The 24,681-nt window shown below is 40.1% G+C and overlaps 3 protein-coding genes across 7 annotated transcripts in view; 1 reads left to right on the top strand and 2 right to left on the bottom strand.

Annotated features, from left to right (window-relative positions):
* Window positions 1-12,759, bottom strand: part of schip1 (schwannomin interacting protein 1) — a 275,998-nt gene extending 263,239 nt beyond the window's left edge. For both annotated transcript variants that reach the window (XM_085184870.1, XM_085184869.1), the window contains exons 1-3: window positions 12,651-12,759; window positions 12,321-12,408; window positions 2,757-2,824 (exon numbers count right to left, since the gene is read on the bottom strand). In XM_085184870.1, coding sequence (XP_085040996.1) covers window positions 2,757-2,824; window positions 12,321-12,408; window positions 12,651-12,673 — 179 coding nt within the window. In that variant the 5' untranslated portion in view covers window positions 12,674-12,759. The remainder of the gene's footprint in view (window positions 1-2,756; window positions 2,825-12,320; window positions 12,409-12,650) is intronic.
* Window positions 12,760-12,790: 31 nt separating this feature from the next.
* On the top strand, window positions 12,791-14,177 carry LOC146503354 (P2Y purinoceptor 3-like). Its single transcript, XM_085130238.1, has one exon. It carries the CDS (start codon window positions 13,191-13,193, stop codon window positions 14,175-14,177), a length of 987 nt encoding a protein of 328 aa, XP_084986364.1. The 5' UTR covers window positions 12,791-13,190.
* A 94-nt stretch (window positions 14,178-14,271) lies between these two features.
* On the bottom strand, window positions 14,272-24,315 carry mfsd1 (major facilitator superfamily domain containing 1). 4 transcript variants are annotated; one of them, XR_014868598.1, is made up of 18 exons: window positions 24,076-24,315; window positions 23,868-23,920; window positions 23,422-23,534; window positions 23,233-23,275; window positions 23,023-23,090; window positions 22,548-22,656; window positions 22,331-22,433; window positions 21,848-21,946; window positions 19,777-19,888; window positions 19,059-19,115; window positions 18,738-18,894; window positions 18,442-18,539; window positions 18,207-18,319; window positions 18,037-18,084; window positions 17,803-17,869; window positions 15,002-15,107; window positions 14,678-14,793; window positions 14,272-14,471 (listed from the first exon to the last, which is right to left on the bottom strand). XR_014868598.1 is itself a non-coding variant. In XM_085130225.1 (17 exons), exons 1-17 carry the CDS (start codon window positions 24,218-24,220, stop codon window positions 14,734-14,736), a joined length of 1,551 nt encoding a protein of 516 aa, XP_084986351.1. In that variant the 5' UTR covers window positions 24,221-24,314; the 3' UTR covers window positions 14,272-14,733. The 4 variants fall into 4 exon arrangements, 2 of the variants coding, with proteins under 2 accessions (XP_084986351.1, XP_084986352.1); XR_014868597.1 differs by having other exon boundaries at window positions 14,601-14,793; window positions 24,076-24,314; XM_085130225.1 differs by having other exon boundaries at window positions 14,272-14,793; window positions 24,076-24,314.
* Window positions 24,316-24,681: the final 366 nt, after the last annotated feature.

Raw genomic sequence — 24,681 nt, forward strand, 5'->3', positions numbered from 1 at the left:
GGTGCAATGCACGCATTGTAGGGGTGAAGGAGGGCTTTGAAAACACCGGGAAACCCACGGCAGTTATTGCTACAATGCTGAAAGACATACTGGGCCTCGATTTTACTCCGATGCTGGACCGCGCTCATCGAGGCTTGGGTCAACAGGGAAACTCCCCCAGGGCAAACGTGGTGAAGTTTCACTATTACCAAGAGAAGGAAGAGGTGTTCCAAAGGGCCGCCAAGTCGCAGCCGTTGCTGCTGCAGGACATGAAGATAAGCATTTTTCCTGATTTTACAGCAATGGTGGCAAAGAAACGAGCTGCTTTTATGGAGGCTAAACGTTTGCTCCGAGGCTGCACTGGCGTTAAGTTTGGACATTTGTTTCCAGCTGTTCTCCGCATCACTTCACCTATGGGACAGGACAATCGTTTCACCGACCCAGCGGCTGCAATAGACTTTATCAAAAAAGACTTACTACGGCCGTGAGAGGTACAGCCGAGTGAGAAGAGATAAGTTGGACTTCATATGTGCGAATGTTTGAACTCAAGGGACATAGTTATACGTCGTGTTGGGGAGAAGTCAAGTAATTAATTGGGCTATACTCAAAAAAGGCCGGAAGGTATAATGATTTTGATCGAATTTATTATGAATACTCTGCCTTCCTCCTTTGTTCCGATTTTTGATATGTTCGAGATATTGCTGTTATTCTGGGGCATTTGATTAGAATAAACACGGGGAAAGTGGAAAATATAAGTTTTGGAGTTATGTTTAGTTATTAAATGTTATATATTTGCCCAGTTGAGGGGCTGTTTGAGGGTTAACAGTATGTTTAGTCACTGTGCTATCCTAGCCTCGAGGGTTGCGATCTCAGGGATAATAGATCAGCATGGGGTTTTGAGGCTCGTTTTATTTATTTATTTTTCCCTTTTTTTTTTCTTTCTTCCCTGACATGGTGTATGCAAATCATTAGGGATGCACCGATACCGATACTGGTATCGGGGCCGATACTGTAAAATGTGTGTGTACTCATACTCGTAAAAGTTAACCGATACCATGAACCAATACTAACTTATTTCATTAGTCAGAGGGTGGCTGGTCATTTCTGTTGTAGTTTTTTAGATTGGTCACTAGGGGGACCTCCCGCGCTAAACAGGCACAGGGTTAGGCGAGTGAGACTGGCGGCTCCAGATAAAAAAGAGAAACTGGAGGCTGCTGTAGCTAGGCTAAACAAAATGTCAGCAGTGTGGTACAGCCAACTTTAACTCAGGTTTTGGAAAAGCGATGAAAAATGTCAAGAGAAAATCCACTGGCAGTTAAAATAACAGAGGCTCTGACTCATTTTATCGCTCTGGATGACCAGCCAATGCCGGTCGTGGAAAACATAGGATTGAACCGTCTTCTCAGCATACTCGACACTCTGCAATAATTTAAAAGTTTATTTTATTCTCAAACCTAATTTGTATTTATTTTATTCCAAACAGAAGTGTTTATTTATTATTCTGAAAGCTCAAGACAGTGCCCAATAGTTCAGTGATATTTTGTTAAATTACAATGTGGATACTCCGCAATAATTTAACAGAAGTGCTTATTTTTCACTTGAAATTTTTTTTGTGGTCATTTTTATTACGATTTTATTTTTTATTGGCAGAGAATAAAATAAAACCTGTCTTCCAATTCATTGCATTTGTGTGTGTGTGTGGTAGAAGTATCGGTTTTTGTACTCAGTATCGGCAAGTACTCAGATCCAAGTATCGGTATCGTATCGGTTTGAAAAAATTGGTATCGTTGCATCCCTACAAATCATACACCAAGTTGTTACTGCAGATACTAGGCTCGTGAAACCCCAATTCTAAAAACATACATAAAAGCAAACAATGTTTTGCAAATGTCATAAATCCATATTTTATTTACAAGAGAACAGAAAATACACCAAATGTTTAAAATGAGAAAATGCACCATTTTAAGAAAAATATCCCACTTTGAATTTGATGGAGATGCCTCAAAAAGTTGGCATGAGGGCAAACAAAGGTTGGAAAATTAAGTGGTAATGTAACTAATTAGGCTAACTCGTAACAGGTAAGTAATTTGACCCATAGTTTCTCAAAAGTAAAGATGGCAGATGCTCACTTGTTGAATTGTTTTAGAATAATGTTCGGCATTTGCTATGATTGAATATCTCATCATCTGCATTATATGATATTATTAAAACATTCCAAAAATCTGGAGAAATCTCTATGTGCAAGAGACACAGCCTAAAGTCAATATTGGAATGTCAATGAGCTTCAGGTTCTTCAGGCAGATCTGTATTAAAAACAGATGATTCTGTCATGGAAATCATGACAGAATTCCAACATAGGAACATTTAAAGAAGAATACATGTGTACGTACAGAAGAAGAACCAGCTTGTTATCAGCAGTCAGTTCAAATGCCTGCATCTCTGATAGTATGGGGGTGCACAAGTGCCTATGAAAGTCGCAGCTTGCATATGTGGAAAGGTACCATCAATGCTAAAAGGTACATGGTACATTCTTTTACATCTGTGTTCCATTATGACTAAAATATGGCTTTATAAGATTTGCAGATTCATGCATTCATTTTTTTTCTTTACATCTTACACAGCAGCCTAAGCTTTTTGGGATTGTAAAATAAGGTGCTGTTATGGCAAAATGGTTCTGATGGCTTTAAAATCCAACATTGCATTTTCCTATTGTGGAGAGTGCCGTGTGCTTTGGGTTTTTTATTTAAGAATAGGCAGATTTCTGTACAGGGTCTTACCTTTCTATCTTTTGAACAGCCTGGCCTCCGCTGTGGTTGCAGTAGCGATGATACCTTTTCACTTCTTCCTGGCAGTTGAAAAACATCAATATGTCAGCATGGTCTATAATTCTCAGTGTTAATGGAATACGCATATGACAGTGGAAAAGCTGTATGATAATAAATCTGCAGTATATCTATCTGTATGTGTAATTAATAACACCTACACACATACTGCCTGGCATAGCTACATAACTGAGTCAAATCAGGTGATTTATAATTTGTTGTTGCTATCAGTCCCTTCTAACCTCAAATACGGGCGCATATTTGAGTCACTTGATTAACACAGATTTGTAAGTTGGAATAATGCTGATGCATAGCAGCATATGTCGTATGCAGGTGCCAGCTAGCCGGGTATCCGCTAAGAAGAGCCAACCTCCTAAACAGTAGGTCATAGCAGGTCTCACCACAATCTTGTAAACATTTCCTTTCACTCTTGCTGCTTTTATTCTGTTAAAAAATCAACCCTGGCAGCTCTTCTCCACCTCTTCTTCACTTGTCTCATGCACTGTCTGTTGCTTTGAATGGTCTGCCACAGACATTTAAACTCACCCACCTTCACTACCTCTACTCCTTGCATCTTTACTACTCTGCCTGTCTCCCTTTCATTCTCACATATGTATTCTGTCTTGCTTCTACTGACTTCATTCCTCTTCTCTCCAGGTCATACCTCCACCGCTCCAGGCTCTCCTTATCTGCTCTCCACTCTCACTAGACACGGCAGTGTTGTCTGCAAATATCATCTGTCAACATGTCCATCACTGCCACAAACAAGAAGAGCTTCAGCACTCATCACTGAGCTTACACCCACCCCCACCTTGAACTGTCACTGTCACTTCTACTGTACACCTCACTGATGCCTCGCTGTAGTGCACCACACTTTGCCACTCAGTTCCTTTCTTAGTACCTTGTACCTTATCATAAGCCTTCGCTAGATACACAAAGACACAAAAAAAACCCTCTCACCTTCTCTATCCAAATTCTCAAAGCAAACATTGCATCTATAGCACTCTCACGGCATGAAGCCATACTGCTGCTCACTGATCATCACCCCTGTCCTTAACCTTCCCTTCAACCACTTATTCCCACGTTTTCATGGTATGACTCATCAACTTTATCTCTCTGTAGTTATCACTAGGCTTGTCACGATACTGCAATTGCAAACTCGATACCGATACCCAGGACTCCATACAATTTTGAAACCCCTAGAAAGATTTTTCCCCTCCTGCAACAACAGAAGTAAAAGTTTTTGAAAAAGTGCATTTGTTAATTTCCAACTAATTTTCCCAGTTTTAAATTATATTTACCAAAACAGGTATTAAACTAAGATCAAGTTTAAATGTGTTAGTTTGGAAGTTTTATCCAGTTCACAAATTATTTAGATAATGTCTTTACAGACCCTGAAGATAAAATATATTTTAGAACATACTAATAAACTAAGGGTTCAGCAAACAGCACAATACCTAACATCTAAATAATGTAATTATTGTAGAAAAGCATTATGGAAAAGTTACAAATACATTATGGATAAAGGGTGCTTTTACTTATACTTAAAATAATAATAATAATAATAATAATAATTATTATTATTATTATTATTATTATTTTTATTTTTTTTTTTATTATTATTATAAAATAAAAGAAGTCACTTCACTTTTAAATCTGACCAGTTTGCTACATCAAAATAAGTGACACATTTTAATAAATTACTGTAAAAATAGAAAAGTTACAATCTATCATCTTGCCTGCTGCTGCCTGCAGCCTCTCTCTCTGCAGCTCTTTGCATCCTCAGCACTACTCATCAGTCCTGAAACCGCTGCTCTGCTCCAGACTTTCACCTTTCATTTGCTCTGTTTAGGTCTTGAAACTTTGGACTCTATGCTAGGTTCAGCTATGGTTCCCTCACTGCTAAGTGATAATTGCTAAGTGGCTAATGTTACTCTGTGTGCCAGACAGGTTAACATTGATGATAACTGTCTAAAACTTCAGTGTTGTTGAAGCAGGAGATTTACTGACGACTGAAATTCTTCCTAAAGTGTTGTTCAGTGTCATAAATGTTAACTTCTTTAGTTGTTAGTGAGAAGAGGAGCTCTTTGCCTCACTGTGTCAGCTACAGGAAGTAAAGACAGCACTGTTTCTATCAGTGTTGTTGCAAATACGTATGCATTTCCTCACTCTCCAGGACTGTGTTAAACATTCTGGTTAAAATGTCCGCTGACCTCTCTTCTAGACACCATCACACATCCACAGGTATGTCTTCTGGAACACCAGTCCTTCCATCTTTTCATAGCTGTCCTCACTTCCTCCTTACAAATATTCTGCACTTCCTGCACTAACTTTTCTCTATTTGTCCCCTTCTTTCATTTTCTTCATTAATCAGCTTCTCAAAGTACTCCTTCCTTGTTTTCAACACTCTTCCTTCATTTGTTAGTTCCCATCTCTATCTGTAACCACCCTAACACGCTGCACATCCTTTCCAGCCATCTCGCCAATCAATACAAGTTTTCCTTCCTTAGTGTTCAACCTCATACACATTTCACTATAAGCTTTTTCCTTTGTTACCTCTCCCAGTCTATCAGACTTTATCTTTTATAACCTTTTCCTTTGAATACTTTCCTCAATTCCTTGTCTTCTTTCCTCTGTAAAGAATCAAATACCTTTTTGGCAGTGTCCTTTACTGCTTCTTCTGTATTTTTCCAGTCATCTGGAAACTCTTCACTACCACCCAGAGCCTTTCTCTTGCAAACACAATACTTCCACCTTCCTCCTCGCCATCATATCAGTCAACTCTCTCCCTTTACCTGTCATGATTCCTACATTTAAAATCCCTAGTCTCATCTCCATATTCCAGCCTCTTCTTTTCATTTCGTTTCTCTTGTTCTTGCTCAGAACACACTTTCAGCCTCGCTTCTTCCTTTGTCTTTGGCCAACAGTACCACAGTTTGCATCCTGATAGTTAACAGCACCGGAGGCAGTTGTTGTTAAACCAGACCATGACCAATTTGGTATAGAAAGCTCATTCTTGATGATTTGATTGATTTTGATTTTATGCCGAATGCTCTGATATCTGGGCATGGGACTGGCAATGCGTCTGGAAAAATGGTGATTTTTGTAGGCTGAACCAGGGTTTTAATAGTTTTGCAATTTTCATTAGTTTTTATTTTTATTTAGTTTTGACTTCAGATTTTCGATTTTATATCAGTTTTAATTAGTTTTTACCAATTGTTTGCTAGTTTAGTTTATTTTTTATTTTTTTGAAAATCCTTAGTTTCAGTTTTGTTTTGATTAGTTTCAGTTATAGTTTTAGTTGTGTTTGCAATAATTGAGTGTAACAAAATCCCAGTTTCATCATATCAGTCATTCTGCTCATCCTTGGGTATGTTGCTATTCCAGCTACCATACTGCACCCTGGACAGGTCGCCTGTCTGTCGCAGGGCTAACACGCAGAGACAGACAACTCACATTCCCACCTATGGGTTCTTTAAATAAATAAATAAAGGCAGATGAACAACCATTGATACCAGGCAACTATAAAATGTATATCTTGGCCCCAATGAGACTATTAACTCTTGCAGCACCGGGTGTTCGTAATTTTGGTTCAAGTGAATTGATAAACTTTTTGAAGGTAATTGACTCACAGTTGTGTAGATATCCCCGTCCTGTTGTCTCGGGATGCATCACGCTGCCTTGCCTGGGGTTAGCTTCTGTTTCTGGGGATGAGGGTTGAGTGTGCTCCCTTACCTTCTCAAGGTAAGCTAGGTTAGCCTTCTTGTGTGAGCTTTTCAAGTGCACTTTAAGGTTTGTGGGATTTTTTTCCCTTTAAAAATGTCCCTCATAATTTGTCTGTTTCCACTACAAGACACTTGCTTTATCCAAAACACAGTCATATTCAAAGTAATCCCAAATTGGACTCTGGCGCTTTCTCCCGACTTTTCCTGACATAATTCTGCGAGTGGACGGAGCAGCAACACAGACGACTCGACTAACGTGCTGCCACCTGCTGGCATAATGAGACACAGCAAGAAAAAAATCTGGAAACTAAACTTCATTTTCACCCTTGACTATTGTATGACACGCACACATCAATGAAAACTAAACACATTTTTGCTATAAATTCAGTTAATTTTCGTTAGTTTTGTGAACACTCATTACAGTTTTAGTTAGTTTTCCTTTTTTTGTTTTTATTTTTATTTCCGTTAACGAAAATGTTTTTTCACTTCTAGTTTTCGTTATTTCGTTAGTTTTCGTTAACGATAATAACCTTGGGCTGAACTAATTCACACGCCTTAAATACATTTATCTAGTTATTCATCCAACTTTACATTTTTGTTCTCATCTTTAAATACAATAAACCTTACTTCATAAATTAATGTGCCAAATGATGTAACATAATATTCATACTCTAAATTGTAAAATTTAGAAATATCAACATTGAGTATAAAAATAAACCTGGCTAAATCAAGGAAATTAAAATGATAGAACTCTTTTATAAGGCGTTATAGGTGCATAAACACTACTAATGGATCATTGCTTGATAGTGGTTGCTAGGCAACATGATTACATATGTAAGAACCTTTAGGGGCCTTTTAGATACCTGTGTGAAAAGTTTGGTTGCACAACTGATTGTGTGGGAGTAGTTTGCAGACAAACTACACTAAAATACACATAAAATGTATAAACGATCACCTTCATATGTCAGTGTTTCTCATACAACTCGTTCTGTTGAGTTTAAAAGACAAAATGCACTTTTGAAAGGTCTGGGAAAGCCTGTGTTTCCAAATTGAATTCTTTCTAGATGACAATATGCCCATTGAGATGACAAGAAACTATTTAAAGTATGTAGTCTTGGCATTGTCCAGTTACAGAACTACTACACAAACCCCAGTTTGAACATCGCCACACAAGCTTATACTATACTTGTTGGGGAAAGAAAAAGACTTTGGAACATATTCTCAGGCCAGACATCCTAGAGTTCATAATTTTAACTGCAGCCTTTTGCATTCAATACATACAAAATCAAATCTTTTGAGCAAAATTTTGTGTCACAGCACATTCATTTTCTGTATGTTTTGCACATTTCGGTACATGTAGTACAGGCATTGTGTGCTGTTACTGTATTAGTTTGACTCTTCTAAATGTTGCATATCTACCAACCAAAGCCAATTATGGATTAAGTGTTCAAGATGCCAGGCAAAGGGCCAGTAAGGATTTAAGTGTTATGCCGTATCAAATGAAGACTCCATCCAGATGCTCTAGCCAACATAAGAATCCATGACTAATGGCAATGGCAGTGTTAAATGGAATGAATGTGTTAGCATATTTTATACAATATTTGTTAATAAAAAATGTTGATATGCTAAAATATATGGATACTACTGAGATGAGAAATAACTACTCTTCATGATACTGATTATGATAAAGATCAGCTGACAAATCACAGCTTAAAGAGCCAATTATTAGTTACTAATATTTACTGAAGCTTTACTGAATATTTACTTTTTTTGTTGTTGTTGTTGTTTTTTCAGCTATTTATTCACCACCAACTGTAATCTCTTGGGTTTCTGAACGAGATAAAATGCTCTACAATTACATAAGAAATATCAAGGGAGGGATATTGCTTGCAGTCTATAGGGCAATCGATTAAATCAACACCCGAATACATGGTTGCATAGAAACGGGGATATTAGTGAAACCTGCTGCTCCTGTGCATGTAAACAAGTTCATCACGTTATTTTCGATAGCAAAATAAGGGTAATCAATAGACTGGGATGCAAGGTAAAGTGAAGCATTAAGTTGCTGAAAAATGGGAGATGGATGGAAAAGTGGAATAAAGGGGAGAGAAAACAACAGCACATAGCAGAAAGTCTGCTTCCCTTTAATTGATGAGTTATTAAAATCATTATTTCTCAGCGTCCTAGTTCTATCACAAAGATCGATGGCAGGCACCACCGAACGTCCACACTAAAACACTTGCACACATACACAAAACACTTGTGGGAGATGGTCGGGCCTTTGTGCCCTTCAGTCTAGCATTGTCTCTCAACAGGATAAAGCCCCCCTCCACAAGCCCGTGGACACAAACACTGCACTAGAACAGTTAATGCACCTGCAATACGTGCACAGCAGCATGCATGCAAGCACGTATACACCTCAGTCTGATCTCAGAGGATTTCATTACAGTGTGTTGATGCGCCGAAACATCTGGATTACACTATTGACTCTTTAGCTGTCGCTCGACTTGCCGATCAGCCCGAGGAAATACCCAATCAAGAGGGCTGTACCACTGGAGGTGCTCATTAATTGTGACATTGGAAATCAATTTAAATGCGCAGTGCATGAGAGGAGTAATATGGAAGTCAACATTTACTCTTTCGTACGAGTCCCCGAGTACAAAAAGAGCATTCAGAGAGATGATAGTGTTACTGAGATGTTTCTGCGATTGCGTAATTTGAAATCTTGTTTTCTCTTAGTATTATAGCTATGCAGTAAAAGAGAGGCAATAAATGTGTTTATATAGAAAGCTTTATATCCTTTAAGAGGTGAGAAAGGGGTACGAGAAAACTAGGAGAGAGAAAGAAGAAAAGACAAACAAATCCAAATGAAAGTGTCGTGTGAAAATGGTTACATGTTGATTATATTATAACATGTAGAGACCTTTAATTGGCAGGTGCAGCTGAATGTATACATTCTCATAAATCCTAGGCTGCTGCACTTACACAGCTATCAATATCTGGCTGGAGTAGATCTAGTAAAGCTTGAAGAAGCAAATCAGGTACAGCAACACAAAAAAAGTAGATGAAGGGCTGTAATTAAAAAGTTTAAAAAAAAACCAAGACATCCACAGATTTAATATCTATAAATCAAAAGAAATGACTCCAATGGAAGAGCCATTACACAGCATTGACACTAAGGCTGAACAGGCACATATTTTAACTATCTGTTCCTCTTTTGATCTGCCGTCTTTTGCTGCTGCGAGGTAATTCTGCTCGACGCGTGATGACAGATCTCAAAACTGTTAGTTTTGTCAATTTTCTGCTGACCAGCTGTTTCGGTTGGGCGGAAGATTCCTCTCTTTCGCACAGATGCGCTCAGAATATACTTTATTCGATATGAGCCTTCAAAACTGCCCGTGTTGAGCATATGGCACTGCGGTGAAGAATGCAGAACATTCAAGAGGCTGAAAATGGTGAGGTACAATGAGGGGAGCAAGAGCCTATCAATTAAGAAGAAGTGAGCACAGGGTTATTCAAAAAAAAAATGCAATAGAAGGAGAAGATATGAAGTGGGTGGGGTGTGATGAAAAGAGATGAAGGAGGTTGGAGAAAATGATCACACACCCCATCAAAATGCAAAATGGAGCACTTGGGAGTATTCCCCTGCCGGTACTATTAACCAGCAGAGAGCTGCTCCGGTTAATATATGGTGAGGAAAGTTCTGAGCGCATATAGACAAGGCCATCATCGGTAAGGGGGCTTCTTTCAGTGATCAAAGACTGTAAGCTCACACTTTGAGACCTGACCAGCCTTCAGGGACATTTTAAAGGGATGAGATGGAAATCACCACAGAACTGGCAGATATTTGTGTGGGTTTTTTTTTATTTACCTGTGGCACTAAATTCCGGCGTGAATATGAACACTAGGGTGGGCAAAGAACACATCTGTCCGTCAGCGTGCAAGCTCATGCTGCTCGTCCACATCGTTACAACTCAATCGCGGGGCGTTTGAGTGAGCTAGCGCAAACAGCACTCAGCGCTGCTCTGTCCCACTCAGGGAGCTACAGTAATGCACTTCTGAAATATGACACCCTTCCCTGGCACCACACTCGTACTATGTACAGCCCTCTGCATATCAGAATGCTGCAGCTGTGCCTAAAATGCAAGACTCTGTTGTTGCCCTGTCCCACGATACAGGATCTGAATGAAATCCATGGATATTCAGCTCCTGTTGAATATATTCATTAAAAAGACTGCACACTGGGACATTTTTTTTTCTTGATTTTTATTGAATTATAAGTTTCATGCATGATACTGGTAACAGATTTCAAGATTCCAACTGTGAGTGGTGCATCAAATATTCCACCTTTTATATTTTATACTTAACCCCATTAGATGTGACCCCATTGGCATGCTGCTGAAATAATCTCTCTGTAAAATGATTAACAACACGGACCCAAGGCCATAAAATTCAGCTTTTCCATTGATTACGGGGGTAATAGCCAGATAGATTAATGCGCTTCTCACGGGGTTCCCACCTCGGCAATGAATCGGAATCACTCATGCACACGGAGCAAGTGGAGCAGCCTCAGTAACCCGCATTTGTATCCTCACTCATATATATCTAATGCCAATTACTGATTGGTCCTTCACCGAGCTCCTTCAGGTCCTCCTCAGCAGTCTTGCATGAATCCACCCTGACGTGGCACGTCACAGAGCTGAGCTAGATCAATTTAGAAATGTCATTTTTGGGAAAGTGATGATGAAATTCAGCCGTCAGGTCGCGCAGTGGAAACATATCAGGATAAAATCTGAAGTCAAAATGAGCAAGTGTGGGAGGATGTGAAATAAATGGGGGGGGGGGGGGGGCACCACCACCATATTGCAGAGTAAGTGAAAAACGTATGATGGAACTCTGCTTTCAGATCTCACAGGCTCAATATCCCCAGCCACCGATAATGCGCAACACTACATCACCGGCATTAAATATTCAGGGGCTCGCTACACCTAGGTGAACTTGTGCACCTATACACTCACCTCGAGCACACAAAGGAAACAGTCTGTTAAAGATGACTCGAGCAGAACAGAATTTACATTAGCAAGTCAACTGCAACAACTGCTCCTTTCTAACCAGATGTCAGAGCTATTAAACCCTATACATGAGCTCAGGACTCATTGCAATGAGGAACACATGCCAGCCCCATTCAGCTGAGCAGCTCAACTATGGCATGACTATTTCTTTCTGAAAATGAAGTCATTTATAATGAAGGGCGCTATATGTAGTATTAATGAGACCTTTTTTTAGTTGCGGCCACAACGATAATCTTTGAGTGGCCCCGAGCCAACATAAAAAAAGCAATTTCCTAAACCAAACTGAACTCAGTCAGTTTTACCATTTTAAATGGTGAATAAGAAGCAGAATTCAAAGCAGTCAGGGAGCAAGAGAGAAAAACGGCTTTAATATAGTTTTGGAAAAGATTTTCCATTGTGCATAATGTTGGAGCTTTTCTAATGTCTTTCCAAAGTGCAACAGAAGTCCGAAAGCGGATAATGAAAGACATTTTTAATAGATGTTTGCAACATACACCGTCTTCTCTCCTCTCCTAGAAGTGTGTGGTGCCCAGCAGTGAAAGCGTCAACTTAGCGCTCCAAAAAAGAATGACAAAGTGAATGACATCATTACTGAACTGTTCTCTCACCGAAAAAAAAAACCAGTCTGTCATCCATCCACAGACATGACTTTCCCAGCACCTGACAATTATATATAATCTATTTTACAGTAATGACAACAGTACTAACAGGCTGCATCTTACCTGGTTATTGATGCACAGAGCAAGGTGCTTCCTCTCCCGAGCCAGACTCCCGCTGCGCAGTCTCACCTCCTCTCCTTGGTGAACATTTCTGGAAGGACATCAGTCAAGTTAGGGTGCGGAACTCTCAAAAATATGAAATATGTCAGAATCTCTCGGCATGCGAGGAGCCTGTACTCTGTGTCCAGCTGCAGAGAGTACCGATACGTAGGGTTTTAAAATCACTCCTCAGTGCTTGAAGCAGCCGTTACCGGAGCTTCCCGTTTAACCGAAATAACAAACACTGCTGCTTTACATGTGGGACCAAGGCGAGTCGCTGCGTGGGTTACTAACCTGTACGTGCCGCTCCTCAGCATGACGAGCTCTCCACCCGCAGTCAGACAGAGATGCAGTGAACACTTAGAGTCGGGAGCAGCCGGTGAGCGACCACACTTGGAAAATTTTCGCAGCCAATGGGATGCTGAGGGTGTGCGCGTGCCCCCCGCCTTTGCTTTTCAATACAGCGCCCCCCGCGCGCGCGTGTTGACACGGCGTCATTTAACTTGGCGATCGACTTTAATCGCTGTATTCTGCGCGGTTTATCTTTTGTGTGTGTGTGTGTGTGCGTGCGTGCGTGCGTGCGGGGGGAGGGGGGGGGTTGCTGGGAATGGCTCACGGTGTGCCAATCTATTTGCTCTAAGCAACTAACTTCCAGGGTGTGGGTTGGACTCAAGTTAAACAAACAGCACGATTGATATTTTATATCACGCCACCCCACACAGGCTTAGGTGAGAACCGAAGAGGTGAGGTATAAAGATGCCTAAATATTAAAAGGCCTCCTTTAAGGGTCGTTTTGCTGTAGGGCCTATCAAACCATCAGATTTGGCCTTCTGGATGGAGGACTTCCAAATCTGCCCGGTGTCCACCTACTATAAAAGGATCCTTATCCCGGTGTCCTACAGCCTAGTCTTTTTGCTTGGCCTGAGTTTAAACGGCGTCCTGCTGTGGTGCGTTATCTGTCGGACGCGCCGCTGGAGCAACACGGTGATCTACCTGACCAACCTCGCAGTCGCGGACCTGCTCTTCGTGCTGGCCCTTCCTCCACTTATCATCAGCGATGCTATGGGAAACTTCTGGCCCTTCGGCAACATCTTCTGCAAAACTGTTAGATTTGTCTTTCTGGTCAACCTCCACTGTAGCATAATGTTTGTCACCTGCGTCAGCGTTCACCGGTTCATCGGGGTGTGCTATCCCATCGCTGCTGTGCGCCTCAGGACCAGAAAGTTCGCCATCCTTGCGTCAGGGTCCATTTGGATTCTAGCCAGTGCCGAGATTTCACCGACATTTGTGTTTGCGCACACGGGTGTGATCAACAACATGACCGTTTGCTTTGAAATGACCGGCCCGACGCAATTTGATATGTTCTTTCCATATGGGCTGTTTTTGGTTATAGCGGGCTTTTTGGTCCCATTCTTGGTCGTGGTCACCTGTTACTGCTCCATGATAAAGGTGCTGTACTGCGGGGCCGCGGACTGCATTTCTAATACCAGGAAACAGCGTGTGCGCAAAAAGTGCTTGTATACCCTTTTAACTGTGTGCCTCATGTTTGCCGTTTGTTTTGTGCCGTATCATATTGTCCGCACCGTCTACATGTTTGTCAGAGTCTACATGCCAGGAAACTGTCATCTGCTGAACCTGGCCATGATCACGTTTAAAGTCTGGAAACCGGTTGTCGTGTCAAACTGCTGCGTAAATCCTCTCATCTACTTCTGTAGCTCTCATCCAAAGCGTCTGAAGTTCAGAGCCTGGCTCTGGAGGAGGAATAAAAGAGTGGAGCCCACTGTGTGTCTGGTCAGCAAGACCATCCGTGAAGGGATGTGATCGGTAGACAACAGTGATTTAAATTATCCTACAAACGCATTCTCTGTGTTTTATACGTAATTTTATTGATTTAAATTTAAAAAATGCATTTGTCATAACTAAACAATATACAAAATTTCACCAATTGTGCAATTATTATGCAAATACTAAGGTCATCTTGCAATTAACTTGCAAAACTGGAGCAACGCCACAATCAACAGACTGCTCAATAGAAAGCAGCAACACTGTGGTCATAGGTGACATTAAACATTTGTGGGAACTGGTGCCCTCTGTCGTATGTAGAGAATCTTATTTCTAAAAGAGAAGAAATATTCAGTTCAAAAATGGAAAATAAGACGGGTCAAAATATTCCAATATGTAGCCATAAAACAGACACACCCGCGAACACTCGGAACAGTAAGTCAAGTGAAGATTAAAAATAACCTGGAGGTAAAAAAGCGCTTCAAATTTCCATCGAAAATAGGACATTTTTTTAAAGCATAGTCTATTTTAGCATATACTTGTCTCGAGGCACAGAGTGACAGTGTTGGAGCAGCAGACAGCTGAATGAAGGGCATCATTTCAGAACACTCCTGTAAGCAAGAGATGACAGATGGCTGGAGCAGTGGTCTGGGATCTGAGCAAAGAGAGGACAGGACAGATTAAATGAAGAAGAAAAACCCCACAGTGGAAGTTAAAACAGCCAAGAAGCAAAGCCTACAAACAGAACAATAATAGAAAAAACATAATGTTCTATCACTGTAAAGATAAGAGGCTGAACGGATTAATAAATGGCTCTCTTTGAATATGAATTGCATAAAGTGTGCGTGTGTGTGTGTGTATACCTGTGCGCCCAGCCTGGAGAGATAGCGGTTGCGTAAGCCAAAAGCAGACATGGGTGCCAGTCTAGCCAGCTCACCCTGTGTCGGCTTACTTGGCTGCCTTTCTTTCCTGCAGGAAAAAATAAAATAGCATAGACGCTTTGAACATCTCTGCAGCCAACACTAACATGAACACAATTATGCAAATATTACAATAGGATTAGTCACCCAGTCTGCTGCAGAAGACAGAGAAAAGGACACAAAAGTATTACAGAATAACTACTTCAATAAAAAAAAAAAAAAAGATGATTTAAAAAAATGTTTAATTTAATGTCATTGTTCATGGCATCAAATGTGATCTTTTCAATAACTGAATTTTTCTGTACAATTTCAGTCATCTTGTACACAGTTCAATGTCAGTTAAAGTTTAATACAAGTATTCTCTGTTAAACAATTGCAGTGAGTTCCCGACACCACAGAGCAAACAAGCTGACCGAGCAGCCATTTTTGATGTCTAACCACCTTTCTTTTCTCCTTTTTGTACTATTAATTGTACTGGCTGTCTTTATGTATGTATGAAATACTTGTTAAGACTCGAATAAGGGTTCATTTGCCCAACTGAGGTAGTGAATGTTAATCATCCACAGTGTGTGACCCTGCCATTAACACAAAATCCTCCTCCCTCATTACTGGAATGGTCAGTGTTAAGCTGAATATGTTGTTACACCATTAAGATAAAGCAAATATCAATTTGGGGAAGTGCTTAGAAAGAATTAATTACCTGAGCTTGATAAAAGAGCAATAAAGACAATCGATAAAACACAATTCTATCTATCTATCTATCTATAGATATAGAGATATAGATATATAGATATATATCTATATAGATCTAGATAGATCTATATCTAGATCGATATCTCTCTCTATCTATATCTCTATATATCTATATAGATATATAGATATATCTATATCAATAGATATATATATAGCTATATCTATATAGCTATACATCTATATCGATATATATATCTATATCTCTATCTATAGATATATAGATATATATATAGAGAGATAGAGAGATATAGATATAGATATATGAAATGATCTTTAAGGTAATTGTAACATTCGATGATGGAATAGAAAATAAACTTATGAACTTTGCAAATCAGCAAAGAGCAAATGAAGAAATAAGAGAAATCAGCCAGTAAAGACTTAAACAAAGAGCTCTGCTCTTTTTGAGATAACCTGCCACCAAGGTCAATGAAGCATATTAGAACTGAATATGAGCCCATTGTGCCCAAGCAGAGTCCAATAAGGCTGATTTTGGTTAGTAATTGTGACAAATGGTGTGTACATAAACGAACTGCAGAGCTTTCTGCAACCAGGCTAATAACAGTTGTGCAGAAATGTTGTTGTTTTTTTTTGTAAAAACAAGAAAAAAACAAAACAAAACCCCAAACATTTAAAATCAGTTACCCCATTTTACATGTTAAAAAGCTAAATTAACAATAAATAGTACATGATAAAATCAAAGGACCCCTTCCCTCTGTGCTGTAAGTACAAATGTCATCTTTTGATAATTCAAATATTTTTCAAGCATGCTGAACTTTGACACACACAAAAGTCAGTAGTGAGTGAATCCAAGTAGAAATAAAGTAACTTTGACAAGTTGGAGAGTAACTGTGGATTAAGTAGGATATGTCGTTTGTCAAGTGTCCCGGAAAATCGCATTTAGACATTTATGCAAGGTTATACAACAGTCCCAAATCCAGACAGTCAGTTCTGGTGTGAAGAACCACAGATGACATCACTGGGCGGAGTCAGAACCGCAGTCCTGCCCCATGGTAGCTCAGGGGTGGACACTGCAGCCTGCTGGCTCTGAAGCCCAGGACCATGTGTGTTCGCTCATCATCATCATCTGGAAAATATCAATTAAGGCATGAACCAGGAGATATTAATCAGTCTGCACAAGTCATAACACACACATAAAAATAGAGATTAGTCAGGTTATACATGAGTACAGAAAACATGTGTGACTTTCATCGTTCTTTCTAATTGTAACTGTGAACTGAAAGTAGAAGTACTGGTTTCATTCAGTGCTGCGAGTGGAAAATAAACCAACCACAGCTAACATGCACGTGTCAGTACAAGTGAATATGAAAGCCGAAGCACATAACCCAGCCAGCTAATATAGAAAAGGACTTCCTGAAGTTAAAGAAGACTCGCTTCAAAACATGTTTGCCTGTGTGTGTGTGTGTGTGTGTGTGTGTGTAAAGAAAAAAAAAGGAAAACCTATCAACTGATGAGATAAAATCCTATATGAAGCCAGAATTGGAAACTTTTGAACTAAAACCTAATAAACAATTTTTCCCTTTAAAAATTTCTCTTTGTTGCAGAACCAACAACGAAGTTTCTGTCTGTCCGCTTAATTTTTATATGTGCAATACATGTATAATATATAATACATGTTGTACAGGTTTCTTGCATTTTAAGTGTGGATAATAAGAAGACATAACATTATTGATACACTGTATTATATCCCTGGCAAGTCCATAACCCTGTTTTCTGTAACAACCACTCTGAACAAATTAATTTAATCGACCAAAGCTTTTGGTATGTTTTATAACCTCTACACATTATTAACTATTATTTGTAGTTAAACCTATTAGTTGTGTCTATATTGGAAGTTTCTGTCTACCTACGATGGGTTTATGTCACTTGACTGCATGAGAGAAGTGTTCAATATGTTTCTGAGATGCTTGTCTAATTGATGCGCAAGTGGGTGGAAAAGCACTGACGGTGTGTGGAAGGTCAAAGCTACTCACTCTGCATCTGAACTGGCTTCTTTACCGAGTTTGGCTCTGGCTGCGGCTGACAGGTTCAAATCTCCTCCTGGAGCAAGAGAAGGAAATAGGCAGATTAAGCAGTGAGTGAGTCTGAGAGTAAAGTGAAAAGATGTCATATGAGAAGGCTTATGACGAAAATCGGAGACAATAAAGAAACACAAAACAGAGAGGAGTGAAAATGTGGGAGAATTCAACACTCCAGTCTTTTCTCACCTTTAATGTAATCCACGAAGTACAGCAACACTGCGGCTATCAGTCCAACTACAAGAAAGTAGAAGGAAAACCAATGCAAAAAGGAAATAACCAACAATGGCACTCACAAGTGTCTAACAAGACTTTGAGAAAAAAAAAAAGAGGAAACAAAAAGACATAAAAGTACTGACCGCAAATGCAGGCGCAAAAAAACACTTCCAGAACCAGGTACCCTTTGCTGTCGAGGATCGCCCCTGCCGCTATGGAAATGATAGCGAGTCCCAGGTTCTGAATGGACTGCATACTAATGTGCAAAGACAGAGAACACACATCAGTGTCAATACAGCAATATTTATATGTTAATGGGTGGCCCAAACAAGCAGAATATGTATAATTTAAGTCTTAATGATAAAAAAAGGCACATACAAGCCATAGGCTGTCCCGAGTTGATGTTCAGGCACGACAAAAGCCACCATGGGCCAAAGTGCACAGGCCAATAAGGAGTATGACACGCCAAGCAGGGACTGGAAATCAAGCAAATGCACAGAATCTCACTTTACAATTTCTCAGTTGTTAACTGGATACGAGATAAAACAATTCTCCGACTGAAAAACTGTTTCAGTGCATCCACGTGAACAGATTCAATTTTCAAGACATACTAGAACTGTTTATGAATGTGCAAAATGTTTAAGTGCAGTGTAAAAGGTTGCCAGGGAAGTTACCATTGCGATCCATGGGTTCCAGAAAGTGAAGGCCAGCATCATGTGAGCGGCAAGTGTTGCTGCCACTGCAAGCAATACCCAATACACGTTCCTCCCCGTCTTATCAACCATGAAGCCCAAAACTGGAGATGCAGGGGCTGATATGATGTACACAATACTAGGAAAGATAGACAATGGACAATGAACGATTCATGTTAAAATATTATATAATGAATATCCTTATTTTAAATGAAGAACACGCTATTTTAGGAAATTCCCCCGCCACAAAAACTGCAGAATATAAAGAGTGCTAATATCTTAAGGTAGCTTTCTCAGAGTTACCTGTTGACAGCTCTGGCTTCAGCTGGGGAGAAGCTGAATTTTTCAATGAAGAACACCCTGCGAATGACAAGACAAGATGATGCGTTCACAGTACAAAGAACTGCTTGGCTTTTTGGCTGTTGACAACAAAAGGAGAGATTGAATTTTCATAGCAGCCATCCACTCAGTTAGCGTTGACCCATTGTGGCAAATCCATGTCAGTTGCTACGTGATCTGAGAACGCCTTTCAGTGAAGGAAATTCATTTTGTAACGGCTGCAATTGTGTTCTTTCACTTCAAAGCTATTTGTCAAAAACTCCCTTTGTAGTTTAATCCCAACACAACATTGTGACGTTGAACAACTACCTTGCTAAAGGTTCTTTATTTAATTCTTATCAGGCATTTTAACCATAACAGTGTATTATTTAGAGTGGGAGTTCTTTCTTCACTCAAAGCTAAATGGTTATGGGCACATGACAGGATATGTTGACTTTAGGAAAGACTAAATCAGGTCACTTGTAACATTAAATGAATAACATATAAAATACACCATTTACAAACAAAGATAATGCACTTGGGATGTTGGGATCCGTGTGCTGCTTCCTGTATTTCATGAGAAACAGGGGATGCACAGAGCAGACAGCGTTCTGCAGACAGTATATATACTATAAAAGCAATATAAGGACCACTGGAGGAAACATGGTGTTAGAGGAAGAGTGCAGACGTATGGAGTACTCACTGTCCCAGTCCAATAAAGGGGAAAACTGCCACGTAGTAGCCTACACAAACGATGAAGATAAGCCACAGGGCTGCAGGGAAATGCTTCACATCCGTGATCTTGATCACTTCGCCTAACATGCAACACAAAAAACAAATCTGTCTGAGAACACCATTTGTTTTGACCAGCTCTAAAAGAATAAATGCTTCTTTAACACATGTCAACCTTTTTTCTTATTGACAAATACTACATACTGCATGCCAAATTTAACCATTTTCTTCCCCGCCGAGTAGTAGTTTTCATCCATGATTCTGCAGACTAAACCATTTGAATACAAAAATGCCATCAGTTCATTATTTTATCATATTTGATGTGCGTGATCTTGTTTTTTAATAATTACTTCATGAGTTAGGCAGGATTCACACGGATGCATTTCAGGCTTCAGCGCTCTCACCTCTCATTTCCCTTTTAATAGGGTGACATCACGCGATGCCAACTCAACTTGCTAATGTTGCTTCTGCTGAAAGTTCTTGAGAAATTAAACTGTTGACAAGCCAGCAAATGGGTTAACTAATGGAACCACACAATGCAACCATCGAGCGAGAACAGAGAGTGTGGTTATCCGTGCAAGTTCGGCATCAACATGTTGAAAAAGGTTTACGATTTTTTAAAAAAAAAAGGTTTTGAGAGGTCAGAGAGACCTTTGACAACTAACTTCTGGCAATTTCAACCTAAAGTCCAAATGGATATTCTTGACATTTTAAATGTAAATAAATTCAAGAGGTTATTTTCGTCATGCGAATAGGGTTAGAACCACAAAATCACCTCTGGCTAGGGATGGGTATCGTTTAGGTTTTATCTGATACCGGTGCCAAACCGGTACTTTTGAAACGGTGCCGGTGCTTAAATGGTGCTCAAACCGGTGCTTAAAGAATGGAGAACACAAAATTGGTCCAAAAACCTCTCATGTTCAGCTGTTTTTTTGTAAAAAGATAACAATGTTAGCCTTTTCTGTAGCTATAGGGCATATATGGTATCACTCTTGGCTGGAAGCAGTGCTTAAACAATGGAAAAAACACAAACTTTGTCCAAAAACCTCTCATGTTTAGCTGTTTTCCACTTTTTCTTTGGTCATTTTAGCCTTTTTGGCCAGGGTGAAGGGAGTATCTGCCATCAAAGAAGAAGACAGCCGCATGTAGCTATGATGATGTTTGCTTGTTCACCTTACATGCATTAATGTAATAACGTGGTTAGCCTAGTCAACGTAAATTACACACGAACAACATGAAGCTACGCAGAGAAGAACGGCTGCTGCTGCATCATCATCCTCATCATTTCTGCTACACTGGCAGGGCTAGGGGCCAGGACTCTACTCTTCAGCTTTTTGGGGGATGTTGCTAACTCTGGGTCCGATAACAGGCACCACACCCACAGTAGATGTGCACGGTGTGAGGTCTCGCAGCAAGCTATCAAATACGGCGCATTTCTCGGCTTTTAAAAAAAACGCTATGCGTCGCCAGGTGTTTCATCGGATTTGAGGTGTTACCTCCTTTGACAGTATCACAGTATCAGCTTAAAGCACTTGTTGCAGCTGCTGAGTTTGCATCTGTGAAGTACAGCCAGACTTTGACCGCTTCGCCTTGGGCATTTTTAATCTGTAGCTCTGCTCTAAAAGAACGTACGTACCTGGACCCGCCTACTATCCTCGGAAACGTAAAATGATTGGCTAGAATCTAAAGTGTATCACAGCTCAGGAAAAAAAAGCACCGAAATGTGCGCTGCTTTTCGGTCTGGTTACTACCGTTTATGTCAGAACCAGTGCCATCATGGCACCGGACACCGGTACCCATCCCTACCTCTGGCTATAACTGCCACCAACACAACGACAACAAAAAGACTCTACTTTCTCAAACAGAGAGAGTAGAGTCAAACCAGATAGTTGGTTTTAGAGCTCAACGAAACAAAAACTAAATTTGACTTTGCACATGGGGGCAATCTGCGACGATTGTGGAAGAACTTCTAGTATTCATTCACTGATGTGTGATGAGAGGGAAAACACAAAATTGAGGGAGAAAGTGTGGGAAGACATTACCTGTTCCTTCTTGTTCCTTGTTGAGGATCCTCTCGGCTCTTTTGTCAAGGAATCCCAAAACCAAGGCACAGACTAGGGAAAACACGCACGTTATGGCAGCTAAGGGGAGAAAAAGAAATGGAGAATCAGAATCATTTTATTGCCCCTAAACATGTTCAGTGAAATTAGAAGCAGCAGGAAACAACACAAAACTGCAAGTTGTGCAAAAGTGGAAACGTCTGCATGTCACAGGATAACATTACAAGAACTGGCACTTCTTCTGTTCCTTGTGATTCATCTGGAACAGTCTGCAGCACTTTTAGTTCTCTATATCACTTCTCTCTGTTGGTTTGTGCTAGCTGCGTTACTTGAACTTAGAAGTAAAAAAGAAAGGGTGTAGCATTTCTACCAAACAAGGAAATAAAGGGGGTGTAACTGGAGTCTGAGAGTGTAAAACTCACCTGACAAGTCAGGTTCAGTGAAGTGCAACTGTAAAACATTTACCTATCAAGAGTGATGCACCCAGCACGGCGTGTCCAGGCGAGCCAACAGCATCTGTAACTCTGTTATAAATCCAGCCCATTATGTTCATGTTCACCGTGCTGCCCTTGGGATGAGCAGAGAAGTCAGTGTACAGCTTACCTCATTGAAAATATCAAAACAAACAAAAAAGTATTTCAAAGCCTGCATAAATGCACTTTTTCATTCGGAGCTTTCTTACCACGCGAGCCATGCTCAGCTGAAGGCCAAATACTAGATTGAGCTCCTTGCCTTTGAACCAGTTCACTGCATATGTGTTTTGGGCTACTGCCAAAGACTCTCCTCCAATACTACCCAAGAAAAGACAACATAGAAGGGATCATGTAAGCAACAAGCCTGAAAACCTGAGCCCTAGAATCAGACTTTAATGTCTCTTGACGGATAAATATATGTGACTGAATAACACCACACTGACTTTGTTTTAGCGACTTCATGTGTGTTCGGGTTTGCTAAGAATCCCCCATATATGGTATTTCTGGCTATATCATTCATATTCTGTAAGCTGATATAAATCAGTCTCATAAGAAACTGCATTTTTTTTATTACTATTTCAAACAAGAAAAGGACCAATGTTTGTTTTGTTTGTTTTTTAAGTTTTTACATGCTAGTAAAATAAAAAGGTTTAACTAGAAGACAGTTTGTTTTGGTTTTATTACCCAAATATAAACCGTCCAGCTTCCATTAGCCAAAATTGATTTGTCCATGCTCCAGCAGCAAAGACCACCTATGCAGAGGTAGAAACGTTAAAAACAATCTAATCACCACAGTTTTCCCAAGGATTTTTTTCTATTGAGCTATATGGATTTAAACAGAATGTATATCTGTTTAAGTAACTGCATTCTTCTGAAACTTCAAGAGTATATTACCTGTCCCACACAGACAAAAAGGGAAAAGATGATGGTTCCCAGCCTGTAAATAAGAACATGGAGAAAGATACCAATCAAGACGACGTGTACAAAATCCACACGGAGCATTCACTTTTGTCTTTTGGGTGAAAATACATAAACAACACATAGTTGGCAAAAAACATACAACCGACTGGTTCTTCTCGTTACCTGACACCAAAGACCCGATCAAGCAGAAATCCCCCAAAGAAGCAGAGGACTACATTAGGCCAGGAGTACCAGGCGTACAACTGCATGAAGTCTGCAGTCGTCAGATGCAAATCCTGGGCGAGTCACAGAAGAAAAACAACACACATTAGACTCTCGCTTTGTGTTCGTTTTTGCTATCATTTTGTGTTGAGCACAATGCACAGTAGGCTCTAGGTTTTTGAATAAATCCGTGTAACAACACCATTTACTAGGAATCTTATTTGACTGTTCTTGTTGTTTATTATGTAGATTTTCTTTTGTTTACATAGAGTGTAGTGATCTTTAAAAGATAACCTCTCTTCTATATAAAAAGAAATCTCCAAAGGCTTGTTAGTGTGGGATTAAATTGAATGCCTGCATTTGGTTTTAAGGCCCTGGTGTAAAAGTTTGAATTATGTGTGAAATACCTGGATGACTTGACTTTGGAGTGCAGCGGGATTATCGTAACAGAAGTAGCTTCCTGGAACAAAGCACCCACATTAGCGGGGCTCAGACGTGACACTATTGCATTTATTATACATTTCATACATAATAAGCAGACAACAACGTGCGTTATTTACACTAGCTTGATAGTATTTAACTTTAGTTAGTCCCAAATAGCTCGCCGTGCCTTACCGAATCCCAGGAAGCACATAAAAAAAAGGACAACCAGTCGGTGCAGTAAGCGGTTGGGGTCGCAGATGGCGAGCATGGGCCTGCCGGGTCCACTGCCCCTGTCCTCGTCTCCTAACAACCTCTGCCGCTCTTCCAAATCCGCCATGTTCGATTATTTGTGAGCTTCACAGCACAGAGGAAGACCTAAGAGTGTCAGTCATATGACCTGTTATGCACGTCACGTGGCATTATGTTCGCGCAGTGAAGCTGGCGTACGCCTCGGGAGCGCGCACAGTCAGCTGAGCGGAGTGGGACGACTGTAAATAACAGACGAGGTTTCGTCTTACACAGTGAGCACGAACGGTTAGTTAGTAACGTTTAGTAACGTTTGTCACGATGTAGCATGAAATATTAGACGCTAAAAGCTTTTACTGTTGAGATCACATTTCCCTGAAAAACGAAAGATGGTCTTTTAGGGATGTTTTGAAAAAGAAGAGCGGGGTTTGCGTTTAAAAATTCTTCTTTGAAGAAACGAAAGCGGATTCAAGTGGTTTTAAACTTTACAGTAAAATGTGTGTCAGTATTTTTGGACAGATAAAGTAGTCACTTTAATTTAAAAGCTTAAAC

This window comes from Neolamprologus multifasciatus, chromosome 14 (genome assembly GCF_963576455.1).
Source record: "Neolamprologus multifasciatus chromosome 14, fNeoMul1.2, whole genome shotgun sequence".
Taxonomy (NCBI): Eukaryota; Metazoa; Chordata; class Actinopteri; order Cichliformes; family Cichlidae; genus Neolamprologus; species Neolamprologus multifasciatus.